Source organism: Lepidochelys kempii, chromosome 3 (assembly GCF_965140285.1).
Source record: "Lepidochelys kempii isolate rLepKem1 chromosome 3, rLepKem1.hap1, whole genome shotgun sequence".
Classification (NCBI taxonomy): domain Eukaryota; kingdom Metazoa; phylum Chordata; order Testudines; family Cheloniidae; genus Lepidochelys; species Lepidochelys kempii.
This window is the reverse complement of record NC_136382.1, coordinates 68,585,913-68,599,747: the sequence shown is the minus strand read 5'-3', so window position 1 is coordinate 68,599,747 and position 13,835 is coordinate 68,585,913. Positions and strand designations below refer to the sequence as shown.

The window sequence follows — 13,835 nt, the reverse complement described above, 5'->3', positions numbered from 1 at the left end:
ATAAGATGCATAACCCCTCCAATCACACATATCTCAGAGACAGTACTTACATTACACAGGCTTTTCTGTGAAAACGTGCATCAGCAAATGTTAAAAAGCTAAAGAAGAAAAAGTAGCTCTGTAAAGCATAACATTTGGTTTACACTGAACATAAACAAGGTACAAGCAGCAACAGGGATTTTCATTGTTGGGATAGCAGTGCTGGTAATAAATGATGCCCAGCACTAGGAGGGGAGGTTGAGTGGGATGGTGATTTGTGGGCCTTACAAGTACTTGCAGGGACAGGAATCAGTGTGGCATGAGAAGACTGGCTTTCAAAAGTGATGGCACTGAAGAGAAACAAAAACAAAACAAAGAAAAGCATGCAAAAAAAAAAAGTCAGCAAAATCTAGAGACTATACACATATATAGTTAATATTTTCATCTTCACATACCTCTAACCAGTCAACAAGATTTATTAATCTGCCGCACTCCAAATGAAGTTTATACACTATGCATATGTCAGGAGCAGTATTAGAAATACATCCAACGTCACTTTTCAAAGTTTGATTCTGATAAAAAAAATAAACAGAGAAAATGAAGGCAGTAGTTTTCAGAGCATATTTTATCTTTAAAGATCTCTAGTGTTGAAAGCAAATACGATCAACCCCAGATAACTCAGGAAGTTAGTACTGTCGGTATTTTTTCATATTTATTGTTTGTGCCTCTAGAAGTATGGTGATGAGTGCAAAAAAACCCAAAATCCCAACACAAATCCACTGGGGACGTAAGAAATTAAATGATGCATCATCTGGTTTGCAAAAAGAAGTTACTCACCTTGTGCAGTAACAATGGTTCTTTGACATGTGTCCCTATAGCTGCTCCCCTTTAGGTGTGCTTGCGTCCCTGCACTGCTGATTGGAGAACTTCGATAGCAGTGTCCGTTAGGCCCTACCACGAGGAGAGTCAGCGCACATGGGCTAACCTCCCTTAGTTCTTTCTCTAACGCAGAGTAATAGAAAAGAACTCCAAAGTAGAGGGGAGAAGGGTGGGGTTGTGGAGCACACATCAGGACACACATCTTGAAGAACCATCATTACTGCACAAGGTAAATAACTTTTTTCTTCTTTGAGTAGCGTCCCTATGGGTGACTCCTGAGCAGTATCCCTATTGGAGGGCTGGGACTTTGGAGTTGGGTCCGTTACAGATGACAGTACTGTGGTGCCGAAGATGGCATTGGAGGCGGAGTCCCCAGTGATTGCATAATGTTCTGAGAAGGTGTGGACTGATGCCCATATCACCGCTCTACAGATCTCTGATAGGGACATTCTTGAAGAAGGCGATGGATGAGATTGACCTCGTGGAGTGTGTGCGAATACTATAAGAAGAGATCATATTGCAAACTTGGTAACATTGTCTAATGCAGTTTGAGACCCATTGGAGAGTCTCTGAAGTAATACTGCTAAGAGCCTTGGACCTTTCTCCAATAGAGAGGAAGAGCTTAGGAGAGTTTCTGAAAGTCTTCGTCCTATCCAGGTAACAGGAAAGGGGTCTCCTGGCTTCTATCTGTTGTGTCGGTAGAAGGTTGGAAGGTGAATCAATTGATTCATGTGCAATGGAGAGGTTAACTTAGGGATGAATTTTGGATGTGGCCTGAGCATAACTTTGTCCCGAAAGAATACTGTGTGTGGAATGTGCCATCAGAGCTGCCATTTCTCCTATTCTCCTATCTAGGGTGATTGCTTACATACCTCTCAATGAAAACGGCCTTCCTGATAGCAAACAGGTGGCTATGGGTTCGAAGGGAGACCTAATCAGTCCTTGCAATACCAGGTTTGCGTCCCATGTGGGGATAAGAAGTCAGGGCTATGGGAAAAGGTTTACTATACCCCTGAGGAATCTTAGTGATTGGGTGTGATAGTACTGGGTATCCCTCTACTTGTTGGAGGAAGGCTGCTATAGCTGCTAGGTGCATTCCGAAAGCTGAAAGATAATCCCAATCTTTTTAGGGTCAGTACATATTCTAGGATCTTTGGAATAGCTGCAGATGTTGGGGAGATCTATTGGGAAGAACACCAAAAACGGAACCTGGACCATTTTTGCAGGTAAGTATGGTGTGTTTAGGACTTTCTATTGTGTCGTAATACCTCTTGTACCTCCTTCAAGCAGGAGTTCTCTAGGTGTTGGAGCCATGAAGGAGCCACGCCTTGAGGCGAAGAATCCCTAGGTTGTGATGCGGAGTCCGTCCTTTGTTCCGCGAGAGGAGGTATGGAGTGCAAGGGAGAGAGATCGGTGGTCATGTTGTGAGCTATGACAAGTAAGGGTCAGGTCTGTCTTGGCCAAGTAGGAGCAATCAAGTATGACATGTGCTCTCTCTTTTTATTTTTATCAGGACTTTCTACAATAGGGGAAAAGGAGGAAAGGCATAGAGAAGATGAGGAGGAGAGCACTGCCCATGGACTGTTGTCCTATCTCTGATCTGGAGCAGTAGCGTAGGTAAGTGGTGAACTGTTCTGTGGTTGATGTGCCCCACTGCCTGAATAGGTCGTGAAGTACATCTGGTTTATCTCCCACTCATGGTTGTGTGGGAATCTGTGACAGACAGTCTGCTGTCAAGTTGTGTGTACCCAGGAGGTAAGCTGCTGACAGTGTGACGCCATGGGAGATATACCAGTTCCATAGTCTCATTGCTTCTGCACAATGGGAGGGGAATGCTGGCTCCCCCTTGTCGACTTATGTAGTACATACATGCCATGTGGTCTGTTAGGAGTCTCGTTTGTGATCCCTTGATCAGTGGGAGGAAATACATTCCTGACCGCCCTTAGCTCTAGTCTAGTCTGTTTGGTTTGTAAATAGATCTGAAGCACATCTGGAGGCATTGCATCTGACGCCTGGCATGTGGTATCATCGCTGCTCCTTCTGCCATATGCCCCAAGAGTTGGAGGCAGTGTCTGGCTGATATTTGTGGGCTCTTTTGAATGGTCTCTATGAGTGTGGCCAAGAAGAGGAATCTGCACTGAGAGCGGAGTGCTCTGACCTGTAACTAGTTGAGGTCGGTGCCTATGAATCCCGGGAGTTGAACTGGAACGAGGGTTGATTTCTGGGCATTGATCTGTAGGCCCAGTTCTGTGAAAAAGTCTATTGCAGATTTGGTGAGTCAGCGAGGGACTGAGTTTGGAGGAGGCAATCGTCCAGGTAAGGGTAAATCATGATCCCTTAGGAACGTAAGTGCACGGCCACTTCTGAGAGAACCTTGGAGAATACTCTCACAGCAGATGATAGCCCAAAGGGCAATACTCTGTACTGGTAGTAGCCTTGTCCTAGGTTAAATCTAAGGAACTGTCTGTGAGATGGTAGGATTGAGATACGGAAGCAGGTGTCCTGAAGGTAGACAGCTGAAAACCCATTTGCCTTCTCTAATGCTGGAATAATTGTTGCTAGAGTGACCATCTTGAATTTTTGAGCTCTGACAAACTTGAGTACTCTGAGGTCTAATATGGGTCTCCAACCTCCCTTCCTCTTGGGTATTAGGAAATAACGAGAGTAAAACCCTTTGCCTCATAGATGTTGAGGTACCGGTTCTATGGCTCCTAACCGGAGGAGATGATGATCTCTCTCTTGTTGTAGTAAATTTATGCAAGAAGGGTCCCTGAAGAAGGGAAGGGTGTTGTTGAGGGGGTAGGGAGGTAAAATGGAGTACGCATTATGAACAATCTCTAAGACCCACTGGTCTGATGTTATGCATTCTCAGATGCTGCAGAACGTTACGAGACGGTGGCCAAATGGGTGGAAAGCAGCGGTCAGCTGTAGTGGTTGGGGGGAGTGGTCTATCGTCGCATTGACCAACATGTCAAAATTGGTGCTTGGAAGTGGATGGCTGGGATGTGAAAGACTGTGGGACAGACTATTTATGACTAGTTAACTTAATTTTCTTCCTCCGAGGCTTGTAGTAGCGTTGAGTTGGGTATTGGAAAATACATGGTTTGTACTGGGGCTGCGAACTAAATTTTCTCTTGTCCTGGTGTGCAGATGCCCATGCCCAGTGAGCAGAGAGTAGCCCTATACTCTTTTAGGGTGCAAAGAGAGGAATCCATCTTCTCTGCAAAGAGCTTGATGCCTTCAAAGGGAAGGTCTTCAACAGTTGACTAGACTTCATTAGGGACGCTCAACAGATGTAGTCATGGAACATGTCAGATAATCACCACCATGGAGATGGACCTCGGGCTGTGTTGGCTGCATCCAGAACAGATTGTAGTGTTGTCTTGGCCACTAACTGTCCCTCCTGAATGATGGCTTTGAATTGGTAGCGGAGCAGGTCAAGCAGCTGATCAATAAAACTGCTGATTTTCTAGTAATTCACATAGTTGTATTTCACAGTTAGGGCTTGGTAATTGGCAATTCAATAGGCAGAAGAGTAGGCTTTCCTTCCAAAGAGGTCCAAATGCTTCCAATCCTCATTGTAGGGAGCAGGCCTCATTTGGTGTTGATGGCCACGAGAGCTGACAGCGTCCATCACAATGGAGTTGGGTGGAGGGTGGGAGAAGGAATTTCATCTCCCTTGCTGGGGCATAATATTTTTTGTCGGCCCACTTGCATGTAGGAGCCACAGATGCTGGGGTCTGCCATATGGTTTTCGCGGGGTCCAGAAGAGCCTCATTAACAGGAAGGGCTATTTTTGAGGATGAGAAGGAGTGGAGTATGTCAAGGAACTTGTGATGGGTGCTCTTGACTTCTTCTAATGGTATCTGCAGAGCGTCTGCCACACTCTTTGCTAGGTCCTGGAAAAGGCAGAAGTCATCAGCCAGGGATGGTATGGGAGGCATAATGGCTTCATATGGGAAGGAGGATATGGTCCTCAGGGTCACCTCTTCCTCAATGCCGCCCTCCTGTTCCTCCACAATCTCTTCTGGAGGTTCCGAGGCCCTGGACACTGTGGCGGAGTGGGAGCGTCTCAGGTAGGACTGGAAGCTTGAGAGGCATGGGCCACTAGCGTGGTGGAGGCATAGAGCCCAGTGGTGGTGCCAACGGTTGACTGCACCAAGATGGCAGTGGTGGGACCATCTGAGGGTATGCTCGGGGCCCTGTTGGTATTGGGCACCATAGGGAGCCTGAGAAGAGTATTGCGATATAGCCGCCTCTGGTTCGCTGTCTGAGTCGGCACTAGAGAGCAGGGGTGTGTGGCAGGGAAGACTCCCGTACCACAAGAAGACTGGGTGTGGAGGTCCCAGTACTGAGACAAGGAGACACCAGTATGTTGGATATGCGGAGGTCTCTCAAGTGTCGGAATTCCAGTGGTACCGACTGCCTTGGTGCCACTGGCAGTACCGGGGGAATGGAGATCTTGCCCGCAGACCACTCCAGTGCTCAATGGGGCATTGATGACGGTGCTGATGGAGTAGTATGTACCGGCAGCATCTTCTTAGTGGAGTGCTGACTCCTGTCCTTGTCCTTTGGTGCTGTTAACTTGGTGCCTGTGCCTGTTGGGTCCTTACGTGTGTCAATGGCATCTGCCACTGCAGATTTTTGTGAGTCATGGGTACTGGACTGAGATTGTCTCAGTGCAGATGGTACAGAGGATACCCAGCATACTGCAGATCGTTTACGGTCGGCTTGGGGCTCATTATGGGGACTTCCCGCTCTGTTTTTCAATGACTTATGAGAGGGGTCAGGGGCTGATTTCTTCAACCCACAGTCCTTGGAAGTTGAGGGCTGTGGGGAAGAATCACGCCTGCCAAGGGACTCTTTGGTGGGGTCCGGGGAGGGTTGGAGGGCTGCCTCCATGAAGATGATCTTCTGGTCTCAATTTCCTGTCCTTGCATGACCGGAGTCTGAGCTGCTGGCAGAGACCAGGAGTGCTTGTCTGCTACAGGGATAGCCTCTTTGCAGGAGAGGCACTTCTTGAAGCCCGGTAAACTAAGCATTATCCTGTTGGGGGAAGGGTCCCCAACCAAAAAAAAAAAGCGGGGGGGGGGGGGGGGGGAGATGAAGCCCTCCCCCACCTTTTTAAGAAAGAAAATAGAAAAGAAAAAAAACTACAACTACAACTGGGGAGACTAGCTATAGAAATGTAAGTGAAGGTAATGGTCGTACTGGACTGCCAATAGCTCTGTCTCTAGCTGAGGCAGTTGAGAAGGAGCTGAGGGGGGTTAGCCTGCGCACGCTGGCTAGCCCTGTGGCTAGTTTGGAGAGACAGTGCGTGTGTGGGCGTAACAGACACAGCTATAAAAGTTCTCTGATCATTAGCTTAGGGACGCAAGCACACCTACAGTGGAGCACTCACAGCAGGTATTTTATTAAGTTTATTCCCCTTCTCTCTTGCTTGTTCTATTTTGTACACCAGAGTAAGGAATATTTAATTCTATAGATCAGGTAAGATAAATTGATTAGCACTTCATCTCTGTCCTCGCTATCTAATAAATAGATGTCAGAGCGCTTTTTGTCCTCAGGGGGGGAAGGAATATAAACATAAATCTGTCTACATGCATTAACAAGTTTATTTGTTTTTCTTATAGTTTTATCTTCCGTGTGTATAAACCATCACCTCTCTCTGGTTTGAAAACCAGTACCTGCAAAGCTGAAGTCTGATTTTCAGAAACCATTCCACATGTCAGGAAATCCAAACTGACAACACTTTAGTTAGTTGACTGTGAAGTTAAAAAGGACCTTATCTAAGAAAAAAAACTTCTATGCTATTGTTGCAATCCATAGCACTGTGACATCAGCTCATAAATTTATCGATAGTACTTTAGCCACATTAACAGGTCAGGAGCTTTTTCTGTGAACAACACCATTGATTCTGCTGCTATCAGCAGCTAATAACGGGTCTAAAACCCATACTTCAACATTTGGTTGCATAACAGGTCAGTTAGAAAATAAGTTTAAAAGATGCCTAACCAAGGACACCATCATAAGCAAAGGTTTTCAATACAGAGAAAAAGATGAGGCAAGCAATTACCTTCATTTCCTGTTCATTAAATTTCTAAATTTGCCTTTTACAACTGATTCTTCCAGTTTGTAAGCTTTAGCTTCATGATTGGGATCAGCAATCCCAGTGCCTATGGGAAGTTCCCTTATAGAGTTTTCAGAAATTCAGTCTAACAGATTTTCAGATTCAATTACACTATGCAAAGACGACAGAAATTGAAGGTATTCGGTATTACGTCAATTTACCTGACAGTTCAGTACAGATGGTTTCAATCTAAATAGTGTGACTATTAACTAATGCAGCTCATGTCTAGATTGATAAATTGTACTGTATCATTGGTGAGCCAGTCTGCAATTCATGAAAATAATGTAATTCATTCCCTATGTTACCATTTTACCAACCAGTAAGATCACTTTGATTTGGTTGAAATCAAACAGCTGTGTAAAACAGGGCAAGTCCCAACTTCTATAGTGCAGGCATTTGGACCGTACATAGGAAACAAGGAACTAATCCAGGGAGAATACTATTGATCAGCAATGCATGATCTATGCCTGAGTTTGGAGAATGACAGCTTGCTTATGATGTTAAGGCCAGGTCTTTATAGCATGCCCTGAGGGAGCTGCAGCAGTGCTCATGGAAACCTCAGCTTCCTGAGGTAACAGCAGATAAGCTGTCTCTGCCAGGAAATAACTACATACTAAGACTGATAAGCAGGAAGTTGTTCTAGAATGCAATCATTAATGAAAAGGAGGACCTTAAACACCAACATTACATTTAATTGACAACTAGCGCTGCTTCCAAGTAAGGAGCATAAACAGATACTCAGGAACAAGTTAAAAACCTGGCTGTGCTCTTTTGAGGGGAGCAGATGGAGGAAAAATAAGTTTTTCAGGATCTCTATTTATTCCCTTATCAAGGGTCTTGAGTCAAAGTATTCCTCCCTCCAAAAAAGGAGAGCTAAATGCAGCTTATGGATTTTTTTTTTCTTTTTTTTGCTGCTCCAAATATCCTGGTGAGATGGGAATTATTACTCAAGTTCTGTGTGAAACTCTCCCTTTCTGCAAGATCAGACATGATGCCTTCATGATTCTCTAAGCCCCAGGGATATTTTGGGCTCAGATTCCCCATATCGCACTGACACAAGGCCAAGCAGTTCCTAGCTGTGGTATTTTGAATTGCCAGTAGCTGGGTTTCCAAGCAATCCATCAGCACAGAAAAGAAGGTTACCGTTTCGTAACTGTTGTTCTTCAAGATGTATTGCTCATGTCCATTCCATTGTAGGTGTGCGTGTTTGCCCCATACACTGGTGCTGGAAGTTTTTCCCTCAGTGGTATCCATATGGGACTGGGTCTGGCGCACTCTAGAATGGGGCATGTATGCTCCTGGTGAGCCTTGGCATGGTCCTGGGGAACCAGGTGAGAGGCCCCTGCTATCGCCTCATCATGTGAAGATGACGAGGAGGCAGGTACAGGTGGGTCAACCAACTCCACCACTTCTGCCATGGGAGCCTCAGCCAAGGCTGGCTGAACCTGCGGAGCCCACTCTGACTCCGCATCAGAGTTGGGGGAGGGAGGTAGACTGTTGCTGACCATTTGTTGGATGCCCCTGAGGCCGACCTATGCACCTGCGATGGTTGGGGAAATCCCCAGGGATTCCAGAGTTGCCAGGGGGCAGGCCACTGGCCCTGGGGCCATGTTGCTACTTGTGGCCCAGCAGGGAATGGGTGGCCCTGGCCCGTGAGTAGGATTTTCTCGGAGCCTGAGGATGGGGATACATGCCTGGGGGACCAGGACGGTGCCGAGACTGCCTGTCTACCCCGATCCCATCGGCTCTGGTCCTGGACTTCCGCTGAGGATCTGTACGAGGGCGATGACGCTCAGTGCTGCAATCCTGGTGATGGCGTTTGGTAGATCGGCGACGGTACCCTGGTGATTGACGCCTTATGTTTAGCGAGCGATGCCGTTCTGTTGAGCAGGAGCAGGAATGTGAGTAAGTAGACCCATGTGTCAGAGACCATTGACACGTTTGCAGTGAACTGTACTGGCGTTCCGGCGATGGGGCTCCAGGGACAGGTGTCTCGACCCTCCAGAGCAGTGTCATGAGCTGGAAGAATGACTTGGGTGCTCCTGGCACCAGGGCTCTGGGGACTGGTGCCGCACCTCTGCGCCAGCCCACCGCACCGAGCCCAAGGAACGCTGCCTGGTTTCCAAGACTGATGCTGGGAACTCTAGCAGGTAAGCCAACTTGCGTCCATGGGCTGGTGGTGCTGCTCAGGCGAGTGCTGACGGGACATCCCCTATGGCGAGAAGCAGTGCTGCACTGATGGGGACCGTTGGAAAGGTCCCAAGGCAGATTGATCCCTCAAACGAGGCCCTCTGAGGCAGTGTGGATGGCACCGCCAGGTGCTGAGTGCCTCTGATGCTCCCCGGGGTGGCAGGTGGGTCTTGGAGTAGGCTTAACCACTCATGGGAGTCAGAGCCCAACCTTTGTCTAGAAGCGAAGAGCTGCCCCTCGCGTGTCCTTGCTCTCCTCTGGCCCTCTCCTTCCCCTTTATGGGACATAGGAGAACATCCCCTCCCAGCCTTTTTTTGCTTTTTTAGCTGGAACTGGGGATGGGCATCGGTGCTGGTCTAAGACCGGTGACGTTGGAACGCTCTGCACTAAGGCCAGAATGCTAGGAGCGGAGTCTGACCTGGTCGGCTCTGATGCCGGTGTAAGGCCCAACTCCATAAGGAGTGCTTGGAGATGAATGTCCCACTCCTTTCTGGTCTGCAATCTGAAGCTCTTGCTTGTGAGACACCTGTTTCATGCTTGTGTGATTCTTGTCGCTAACGTGGATTTCCCTTAAGCAATTCAAACAGCTTCTATGGGGATCACTGACTGGCATGAGTTTCTTGCAACAGTCACAAGGTTTGAAGCTTGGGGACTGGGGCATGCCCCGTCCCTAGGCTAAGTCCCATTCAGGACTAAAACTAAGTCTACACTAAGTAGGGTTGCCAACTTTGGTTGGACGTATTCCTGGAGGTTTCATCAGATGACATAATCTTTAATTAAAGATTAAGCTTTAATTCCTGTATACTCCAGGACAATCGTGGAGGGTTAGTAACCCTAACACTAAGGGAACTATAAAACTAACAAAATTTCTATCAACTAGTTGAGAGGAGCAAGCTTGCCGAGACAAGAAGACATTTCAGCACCGTCACTGGCAATAAGAAGGAACTGGGGGTTGGGTGGAGCCCCTTATACCGGTGCATAGGCGTGCCACTCCAGAGGGCGCCAGAGCCGGTCCCCTACAGATACCACTGAGAGAAAAACTTCTGGCACTGGTGCATGTGGCAAGCACACATATGTACAATGAAATGGACATGAGCAAGCACTCAAAGAAGAATTACAATTCTTTTTTACACGTTTTTGTCAGGCTAAATACCAATCCAGTTCCCATTTTGCTGAAAGAGAAGCTCGGTTAGAGTCCCATGAGAAATGGCATCATATCATTAACCACTTGCTGGTACTTTACAGTGGCAGATTCTTTCCTGCCTGAACCTTTTTGGTAGGAACAGCTCTGGATAGCTAGATGTTTATCAGAGAAATTTTGCTCTGGTTGTAGCCCATGAAAGTACAAACTCTGCAGGATTTATACACAGTTGGAGAAATTATATCTTCAGTTCAAACAGATTAAAATAGTAGTAATGCACTGCCACAGCCAGTACTCCTACTGGACACTGAGTTAGATACCCAACAAGCACAGGAAATGCATCAAAAATGCAAAGAACAAATGTGTAAAGATAAAGATCTAGGTCTTTTACATTTCTGTAAATTCAATTAAGAGACTATTCATTAAGCACATTAGAAACTGGATTTAGCTGGCTCTCCTAATCTTAGTCTTTTGTGTTTTTGTAACAAGATAAAATTGTAAAGGTGTGTTCTTATAAATAAGCACACAGACAAAAAAACCCAACACAGACTGGATCACAGAATTCAAACACTTATCCAGTTTGGTTCCTGCTCATCCGTCTCAGGCAGCAAGCATGCAAACATCCATGAATGTCAATAATCTTATTTTTCCACATAATGGCCACATTTTTAACGGGAAAAACTGGGACATGGGGATGGTTTGGGTGAGCATCAGGGAACTGTGCATGAGAGTGGGAAAGAGAAAAGAATGCCCACTCCTGCCTCTCCTCAACCAAGGAGCCTCTCTCCCACCTACCCCTTCTCCTTCCCTGACACCCTGTGGATTTGACTATGTGCAGGGGGGCTGGTTTAGTTCAAGAGCTCATGGGAAGGTGATGTGTGGATCACTGCAGGTCTGGAACAAGAAGGGGTAGGGCATCACTATGTGATGGGCATGAGGAGGAGGGAGTCTTTTAGATACTTTTGTATACAGCCAGTCTGTCCTCAATTTCAGCAGCTCCATCAGGTAGCCAATCTACATGAATTTACAAAGACACAGGACAAAACACTATATTTGTAAAATGAACAGGGTCTACCAGGTTTGGTAACTGGAGGACTCTCCTGTCAGGGACATTGGGTCATCCAATCAAAGTGGAGGGTGAGAAAGTCTTTCTGCTTATCTCTGTAGAGAAGGCTGTTAAAAATGAGGCTCTGGAAACTGCCTTCCCACCCAAAAGTCTTAATGAAGCAGCATCAGCTTTCTCCTGAGTCAGGCAGATTCTCTGGCTCTCAGCCAGTTCCCCAGCTGCTTCATAAAGAGCCACTTGCTAGTTCCTTGTGACAGACCCTACTGTGTGCCAAATGTTATGAAATAGCAAAATTAAAATACACACATTAGCCTCACATAGACCGTGCACGAATTACACACAACTATGAACAAGTTACACAGTTGTCCATTTCTTACTTTCAGGTAGCAATAGGGGTTGTTCAGAGCTGTGTGAAGAGCAATCCGTGGTGCAGCATTCAAGTGCTCACGGAGGGTGTTAGCCGTGTGGAAATACACCACCTCGTTCAGGGTCTGCATCTCTGCAGGAGCAAGGTAACTTCTAAAAGAACAACAAGGGTTGTATGAAAAAGACAGCTCTTTAACTGAAGGGACATTACGAAACCACACTGAGAGCTAAGCTTTCACAGGGATAGCAAGAATGTGCATTTCAAACAGGCATGGGCAGAAAACCTCTGAAAAATAAGATACCACAATACCTAGAAACAACTTCTAATAAAATGAGAATTTCAGGAATTATCAACTCAGCCTCCCACTTCAAACATTTCTTAATTAGAATCCTACCTACATCGGGAAAAATTCACCCAACAATGCAGGCAAAACCCAGAATGCAGACACCAGTCATCTGCCTTACTCATTACTCCTACACCACCCATCCAATCTTTCAACCCCTTCACTGGCTTCCTCTCACCTTTGTTTTCAAATTCAAGCTCCTTGTCTTGGTCTACGTAGCTCTGTACAATCTAGCTCCTGCCAACTTCTCTGCCCTAGTCCCTTTTTGCTCCACACTTTTGATCCTTCCCTCTACTGAAGATGCACAACTAACAGCTGCCTTCATATCCTTCTCCAACCCTTGTCTCCATACTGACTTCTTTGTGAATGCTTACACTTGGAACTGCCTCCACGAGCCCATCTGCCGTGCCCTGCATTAACCAAAATTGAAATGCATATCACAACCCTAGCCTATACAATGCGGAAGAGAAATAATGGATAGACCAATACTAATTATGGTGTGGGCCATTTTGATCTTGTCTTGTCAACTGCCATATTTTTCTTCATCTTCTGCAGCAGCAGGAATGAGTTGTACAATTTGTGTTTCAGACTCCTTACAGCATGGAAAACAGGCATTTTCAGAGCCCTCATCCAGACACAGATGGCTGCAAGGATACCCAACAGCAACATTTCACAGAATTAAAAAAGAGTGGGGAGGACATGTCTCATATTGCAGGACTACCGCTGTGATTTTGACAGCAGTTTCTCCCAAGTCTGAACTGTTTGGTAAACTGTTGTTCTGTGTGCGTGTGCATGTATGTATTTTTGTATGGCATCTTATGATACTGTATCAACTATTAAAGGGTCCAAAGAACAGGAAAGCTCACCTTACCAGGCTGTCTATAAAGTCAACAACTTCAAATCTGAGCATTTCAAACTTCGTTAGTTTCTTAGATCTTTTTGATTCTTTCAACTCCAGCAAAGTCTATTAAAAAAAGACAGAAAATGCACAGCCCAGTCACTTTGGATGGCAAATCCTTTCATCTAGAGTGATGCTGACAGGATTATTGCATTTTAGAAAGCAAGACATGAAAAATGATTGCCATGGCTCTCCTAGGTAACACATATTAATCTAAACAGAAATAAAGTTAGACTGACAGTACTGTGTTCCCTGTTCATATACCTTTTGTAAAATAGCATACAAGTATCTGCCTGCTTAAGAATGGAAATAAATGTTTTCATTGTGAGAGTCTGTTTTACTTAGACAGAGCTAACACTAATCTGAATCTAACACTAAACTCTGAAATTAGTGCCCTAAGGCTAGGGCAAGAAAATTTCAGATTGCTTTTTCTCCATTCCTAAAATTAACATACATTATGGAATTATAAAAAGGAAAGGGAGAGTTGTCTCTTGGACGGAGCCAGGGACTGAGACATAGGGAATTTGGATTCTTGCCCCAGCTCTGCTTCTGATTTGCTGTGCAACTTTGAACAAGTCACTTAGCCTTCCAGGGCCTCAGTTTCCACATCCATAAAATGTGGATAATAATATGTACCTATCTCACAGGGAGGATGTGCAGATTAAAAGTCTGTAAAATTCTCAGATGCATGGTGCAAGGTGCTATCAAAATGCTAACTGGCATTATTATATGAATTTGTTAGATGCAATGAAGTCTGACTCAACATCTGCCCTTAAAAATATAAATAAAAGCACCTTAAGTGCTAACATAGGTATTGATGTACCAATTTAGCTACAACAAAA

General features: G+C 45.7%; 1 protein-coding gene across 4 annotated transcripts in view; it reads right to left on the bottom strand.

Annotated features, from left to right (window-relative positions):
• ORC3 (origin recognition complex subunit 3) overlaps positions 1-13,835 on the bottom strand; it is a 78,600-nt gene that overhangs the window by 3,068 nt on the left and 61,697 nt on the right. For 3 of the 4 annotated variants that reach the window (XM_073336633.2, XM_073336634.2, XM_073336636.2), the window contains exons 16-18: positions 12,962-13,059; positions 11,763-11,904; positions 435-551 (exon numbers count right to left, since the gene is read on the bottom strand). In XM_073336633.2, the coding sequence (XP_073192734.1) occupies positions 435-551; positions 11,763-11,904; positions 12,962-13,059 (357 nt within the window). Of the gene's footprint in view, positions 1-434; positions 552-11,762; positions 11,905-12,961; positions 13,060-13,835 lie in introns of those variants that run through there. The other variant, XM_073336635.2, reaches the window with a different exon arrangement.